General features: G+C 37.2%; 1 protein-coding gene across 1 annotated transcript in view; it reads right to left on the bottom strand.

Annotated features, from left to right (window-relative positions):
• Positions 1–3,326: 3,326 nt before the first annotated feature.
• Positions 3,327–7,218, bottom strand: part of LOC107665478 (protein FAM193A-like) — a gene marked incomplete at its 5' end in the record, with an annotated part of 28,026 nt that continues 24,134 nt past the window's right edge. Inside the window, 3 exons of the mRNA XM_016456380.1 lie at positions 3,327–4,280; positions 4,369–4,450; positions 4,557–5,397. Of these exons, the coding sequence (XP_016311866.1) occupies positions 4,187–4,280; positions 4,369–4,450; positions 4,557–5,397 (1,017 nt within the window). The remainder of the gene's footprint in view (positions 4,281–4,368; positions 4,451–4,556; positions 5,398–7,218) is intronic.

The following is a 7,218-nucleotide window of genomic DNA, read 5'->3' as shown; positions in this document are numbered from 1 at the left end:
GTATATTACTCAAAACGTAATTTGGCTCCTAAATGGCTCCAAAAAATTATTTTCCACCACCAATGTTACATCTGGGAAACTGGTCATAAGTGCAGGCCCTTATTCAAGTTATATAAGATCACGTCAGACATGCAAAAGAGTACCACAGTCCCCTGAGTCAATAAACCCTTGATGAGCTCAGACGCACGACCCTAGCTCGCTGCCACGGGGGTAGGAGGGAAAAGTCCAGCAGGAGTTTCAAGCTCTCTGCTTCAGTCAAGTCACCACTCTTGAAATGACGTCGCCCAAGCACAAGTACACACTTCGGATGAGTTTTACAAAGAACTGTCATTTTTCTACCTGCAGGAGTCATCCGTTGTGAAGCCACTGAGAAGCTTGCTGTGAAGATCGTAATTGGAGATGCAAAAAGCTGAAGTGATGTATGTGTGGGCCCGCTGTAGTTTTGTTCTTTTACGAAACCTTTTTCCTTGGAGAAGTGAAAGGTAGGCTGGAAGGGATTCCCCGCATAGACAGTTCATACACACCTACAACAATGTGAGGCCCACACATCTACTGCAGAAAAGCACACACACACACACACCACAATCAACCTTCAGGAAGTGGAAATAATTAGGTCACATGAACACATGACTTTTACAGTAAAACTATTCACAGAAAGACAAAATGTCACTTTCACAATTAGCCCCACAACTTATATTCATAAATTCAACACCAGCACAAGAAAAAAAAAAAGAATCCAAGTAGCCTATTATGGTGAAGCTTGTACCTATTATTATCCTTAACTTTACCCGCTATGTTGTTCCAAGAGGGAAAACTTTGGGAATTTCTGAGCATTGGCTAACTTCATGGCTTATTTGGAATAGCAGCACCTTATTTACCATAGAATGTTGTTGTTACCGACTGTGCTAGAGTTATCGTGGCCTGTTGTGTTATTTTTATGATAAGAGCGATCAGAGCTTAGACAGAACTCTATTGTCAATTCCAGTATGTGGAACGATGGGGGTTTTCCCTCTTGAGCTGTCTGTGTTTCTCCCCAGCTCTGGGCCATCCTCAATGAAAAGATCTTCACGAGTGATTACAAACTACACCATCTAATCTCCGATCTTTGATTTCTCTCTAATAAACCCAGCTCTCGGCTCTCTTTATGACCCTGTTATTGTCCAAGACTGACTGTAGACGTCTAGGCTCCGCACGTATTCCTTTCAAAAGAGCATCATAAAGTACAGTTGAAAAAAGTCAATTTATCTTGCACTCTACTGATAATATCCAAATGTCATATGGAAGACAATTTTTTGCTGATTTTCAGTATGGGAGACAAGATAAGGTATGTATTGATGCATCATCTTGTGTAGTTGCACTTCTCATTCAGTCAAAACAACTACTTTAAACTTCATATTGAAAGTAGAGTGAATTTGGCCTCAACCAGAAATAGATTTCACATAAATGAGGTAACTCCAGCATTGCATCATGGGTGACTAAAACTGGGCAGCCTTACAAAAGCACTACCAGGAGATTCACAAAATCTCCCATTGTTCATTCTCCGATTTTCCAGGCAAACACGTGGTCATATTTAAATCATATAAATAAATATATTTAATTATTAACTAATTTTTTTTTTTTTAACTCAGTTTACTATAACAATTTAGATTACTGTATTAAAACGTACAGTTTTTCTTACACTACTGGCTTTAAAATGCTTTTGTTTTTAAAGAAGCCTTATTTTTTCATTCTCATTTATTTGATAAAAAACTACAATTAAAACAGTAATACTGTAAAATATAATTGCGGTTTAAAATAACTGTTTTCTACTTGAATATATTTTAAAATTTAATTTAGTCCTGTGGTGGCAAAGCTGTATTTTCAGCATCATTACTCCAGTCTTCAGTGTCACATGATCCTTCAGAAATCATTCTAACATGCTGATTTGCTGCTCAAGAAACATTTCTGAGTATTATCACTGGTGAACACAGCTGTGTTGCTTGATTTTTCTCTAAAAACTGTGATACTTTATCCTTGCCATTTAGAATTGTATGATAGTGTAAAAAAATACTTAAATATACAATTATTGAAATGAGATCATCTCTAACAAGACAAGCAGCAGTTCATCTATCCTGTTGTTTCTTTGTTACACGCTAAAAAAAGAGGTAGGCGTTCCACCACAGCGAAAAAGTTTTTTGACAGGAAGTGAAGAAGAAAAAAAAGCCCTACATAAAACAAAGTTTGACGATGACGTAGCGTGACAAAAGTTCCCTTTCTGTGGGTGTCATAAGTACAGAAATAGTCTGTCAAGTGGTTTCTAAGATTAAAAATATGCCCTCCCTCCCATTTTAAAACAGGATTCTAATACATTTTTTGAAGAGGTAATCACTTTTTGTTGCAATTTTGAAGTGAAAAAGCTAAAATCATATATATACCCCAAAATGCTGTCACCTCATACACAAAGAAAAATCTAACTTCTGACCAATCTCTATGATGGTAAAAAATAAAAATTGTTTTTAACATTTTACAAATGATTAAAATAATTGTTAAATCTCAATGGATGTATTTCAGTCTTCTAAAAAATGGGTCACCAGAATGCATCAGGCAAAGGTTAGCTCATATTAACCATATTGCACCAAAATTCCCAAATTAGGAAGAGGAGTCACATAGGGCAAGTATTTGCCTTTGTAACTTTTTCTTATAGACTTGACAAGCTGAAGACATTTAAAAAAAAAAAAACATTAACTTAAATATCACCTTTCTCTCAATATGCATTCAGTAGGACTGCTTACTTGAAATGCATGCTTACTTAAATGATAAAATCTGAAATACTTTTAAGGTTATTTTCACTTTCAACATGCACTTACCTCAGCAGCAACAATAGTGCATAATCTGCTTCCAGTGATGCTCAGTGTTTGGATTGGAAAGAATAGTTTCACCGACTTGTACCTGCAACACACTGGTAATAAAGTCACAGTAAAGAAAACCAAGCAAAATAAACCTAAAATTATTCATAATGACTTCACCTCAAATTTTGAGCAAATTATCCAAAATGTTTGCATATCTATTATTATCACCATTATGATTGCTGAAGTAATTAGTTGCAGCCAATGTAAAACTGTAAACACTTACCAGAACGATGGGGATGGACTTGTTGCAAGGTGCCAAGTCATGCAAATTAGGGGTGTTAGGTTGCTCCTTTCATGTTGATCTGCAGTCAATTTTGTATTTCTACTTGATTGGATAAGGTTAGGAATTTGATAAGTGTTATGAGATGGATGCAAATAGAAAAAAAAGAGAGACACAGAAATGTCCTGCCACTCTACCTGTATTCCATCTTTCAAAAAGAAAGACAAGATTTTAATATTACTTAACAATATGTTAAAAAGTAGCCAGTCCGGCTTCAGTGTTAATACAATATACACTCTATAACAGATTGATAGTGTGAGTATTGTTCTTTTCGATTCGATTCTGAAAGTATTCTGATACAAGCTTGGTACAAGTTGGAAAAAAAAATAAATAAAATAAAATGGTAACTTGAACACAGTTGTTACACTGAACAATTTTAAATGGAACTGAAAAACCGATGTGAACATTGTCAAGTATTAGCCGTTCTCCCAATAAAGGGAGAGGTACGGGGCAATGACATGAAGCTGACCAGTCCGATTCTCTTGACGAGTTGTGAGGAAGTGCAGTGCTAGGTGCAAAGGTGAGCAAAGCCACAGCTGATCTGAATTAAAGGATCTTTTAATTTTTCATATTCATCTTTTTTTTTTCCACTGAAGCGTGTCTTTTGCAGTGCCTTCATCCTAATGTACATAAAGCCAGAGAAAACTCAGAACATGGCACAGACCTAAGGGAAACGGCCCACTCACTGACAAAAAGCACACACGCTTTTTAAAAGAAGAAAAGGAAACCAAAATAATAGGGATAAACTTATAGAGTAGCATTTTGTGGTTGTTTTTTTTGACTTTGCTCTTTTTTTTCTCTCCAGAAGTACTGCAGGAATATAAGCCCATTTTGGGTTCTTTGCGGAACCCATAGCAACAAGGACAAGGCAAGGCGGCATGGATAATGTAGACCAGAGGAGCAGTTGAAACATAGCAGCACTGGGGTCAGCAGTCAGTCTGTAGAAACATGGGAGAGAGAGAAGAAACCGGAGGAACGCTTATCGATTCCTGCCATTGTCTCTTGAAAGGAAGACCCATTAGTGGGCAGCAAACGTGGCCTTCTTCAAGCTAAAATTGGACCAGTTGATGGACAACCTCTGCCTTGTCTGTCGCGCTGAGTCCAAGCAGAACCTGCAAAAAGGGTGAAACATGAATTCATTGGGGAACAAAAGGTCATGAATGCCAGATTAAAACATTACAGTATAATACCAAACAGTACCTTTTGAAATATTCCACCTCGCGTTCGGTCTCGTCCATGTCTACGCTGTCCAAATCAATGTCTTTGGGCAGAAAAACATCATCTGTTGGACAATAAGAGAGTTCTGACTTGATTTTCCATTAAAAAATGGACAAATGTTTTCCTTTTATTCTTTATCTTCAGACAGTCTGGCACTTCACAACACTCACCTATTGAGTTACTCGTCTTGTCTGCTTTTTTCTTCTTATTCTTCTTGGCTTTGCTTTTGGGCTGAGGGGACTCATTGTTTGGGACTTTGTTGTTCTGCTGAGGAGGTTCTACAGCTGAAGATTCAATAACAGGAGAGTTCCTCTCGTCTTTCCCTCCATTCTGTGGCTTTTTCCCATTAGTCCTTTCGTCCCTCTTGATCTCGGTCACTGACTCGTCTGAAGCTTTCTGCTTGGCTTTGGTGTCAGTTTGAGGGCTGGCTGCATTCCCGGCTTTGGGAAGCTCTGAAGCTTTGGAGGTCTCAGCTGGCCTCTTTGTGGCCTCACTGTTGGGTTTGGAGCCATTTGCTTGCTGTTTGGGTTTGACCTTGGTATGGGAGGACTCTGGGTGGGAGGAGATGCCATTCTGGAGGGCAGGAGACTCTGAAGGTCTCTCTTTGCAAGTCTTTGGGCTTGGCTGTTGCAATGGGCCGTTCTTCCCACCCGTGAGGGATTCAGGTTCTATACGAGGCTCCTTAGGACTGAGACGGATGAGATTGTGCAGTAGCTGTGTTTTGCCGTTCTGCATGTTCTTTTCTAAAACGCTCTGTGCTGTCTGCTGAAGAGGCAGAGGGCTGTTGGTTGCTGGAACGAGAGAAGGATTTTCAGACTTGGTTACCTCCTTGACTTTATTGTCTTTCTTTTTCTTCTTAGATGCCCGCAACTGCTGCATTTCCTGCAGACGGAGCAGCTCCTGCTTCAGTGTTTCCTCCTCCTCCTGTTGCCGCCTTCTCTGTTCCTTTAGAAACTGCTGTTGTACCTCCAGTTCCCGAGCCTCCACCTCTAGACGGGCTTTCTCCTCCAGCTGCACCCAAACAAACCCCCAGACAGTTAATTCCATGACACCCCAAAAGAGAGTTTGATCCCATGACTAGTGTGTGTGTTTTTTTTTTTAAATAACAAATATCATGCATTACTCATTCATAAATATCATTAAGCATTTTGGGTCAACATGACATTTTACAACCTGTCCTGAACTAATCTTGCTTTGTCATATAAAGGTCAAATTATCTGACATATTATTTGACATTTCATGAGGAGTGTAATGTCAAAAACGGTTTACAAAGTTTTTTCAAATACAAATAAGCATTGTTGAAGTTTTGTTAAAAAAGTCCTGTCAATCAATCAGTTAAAAAAAAAAAAATCTGAAATTAATCACGATTAATCCCACCTAACATTTATGTTTTTATATTGAAAAATACATTCACAAATTAATGTAGAAATAACAAAGACAGTATATTTTTTATATTTGTTTACTGGCATCTTTTTTTATGTCTGAAGGTGAGTATCACTGATACCAAAACTACTGATGTCTCTATGAAATAGTTTTTTTCCCCCTAATATTTAACCGTTGACTATAGCCATTCAATATTACGGTAGCTGTAACTGCTATCAATTTTAACATTTATTAGACTTTAAAAAATAACAACCTCTAGTGAACTTAAAACAATCTTCACATAAACCCATTATAATAAATGTCATATTTACCTGTGCCCTTCAGCAAGAAGGAAATCTACAGAAATTGAATAAAGTTATCAAACACTAAATTCTAAATTAAATATAGATGAATTCTGAAGCTACAAAAGTTATTGATTTCCTCTTTTGTTCTTTGATTAACAGACATCGCAGTAGCTGGGTTATTAGTTTATTTTGGCTACTTTAAGAGCTGCCGCTGCTGAACATGACACAGATCTGACACGCATCGTATTTTCTCACTACTCTCTACCTTTTCTGCACTTCAGGTCTTAAAGTCTCTATTAATGAGCTGACGAGCTGAATCGGGTGTGTTAGATGAGGGAGACAGTGCCGGGCTTCTCCAGGACAGTTTTGAAAACCACTGCATTTCAGAGACATGTTCTTAAATGTGACTTATATATAACAAATACATGCATGCAAAGTTGATGCAGCTTTAATCGCCTTTTTTGGTAACTTCATGACTTAACTGACGACATAACTACAACTTTGCATGCTCGTAGTTTCATTTGCGCTTTAATATGATATAGCGCTTTAAAGTATTTGTGTGTGCATTTGAAGAGCATGTGCTAAAGTATAAAGGCTGACAGGACAGGAAAATTGTTTTTTACTGACATACGGCCTGACAACATCATCTGACCGCAGTTCACTGTTGTTCTACTGAAGCTCCCTCGTCACCTGTACATTTTCCTCGCTCATTTGACTAGGGCCTGTCGCCAAGGTGAAGTTGGAGTGCATGTTTGAATGTCTCCTGTTTGATGTGGTCGTTAAGACGTTCTACGTCTAAATAAATGCAATTCTTGTCAAGAAAAAAAGACAGAAGCAGCAGTTGTGAGTGGAATGGCCAACCCTAGCTCCACCCCTGCGTTAATTGTGTTAAATATTTTAAATGCTGTTAAACTGAACAAATTAATTGCATGCGTTAACGTGCTAATTTTGACAGCACTAATATATATATATATATATATTTATTATATATATATATATAAATACAAAAACATGCATGTATATATTTAGGAAAAATGTTTTGTTGATATATAAATTATAATTTAAATCATAAATTACATATGAATATATATATAAACATATACATATATATATATATATATATATATATATATATATATATATATATATATATATATATATATAT

The sequence above is a fragment of the Sinocyclocheilus anshuiensis genome, unplaced genomic scaffold (assembly GCF_001515605.1).
Source record: "Sinocyclocheilus anshuiensis isolate Anshui unplaced genomic scaffold, SAMN03320099.WGS_v1.1 scaffold908, whole genome shotgun sequence".
NCBI lineage: Eukaryota > Metazoa > Chordata > Actinopteri > Cypriniformes > Cyprinidae > Sinocyclocheilus > Sinocyclocheilus anshuiensis.
This window is presented reverse-complemented; position numbering and strand designations above follow the sequence as displayed.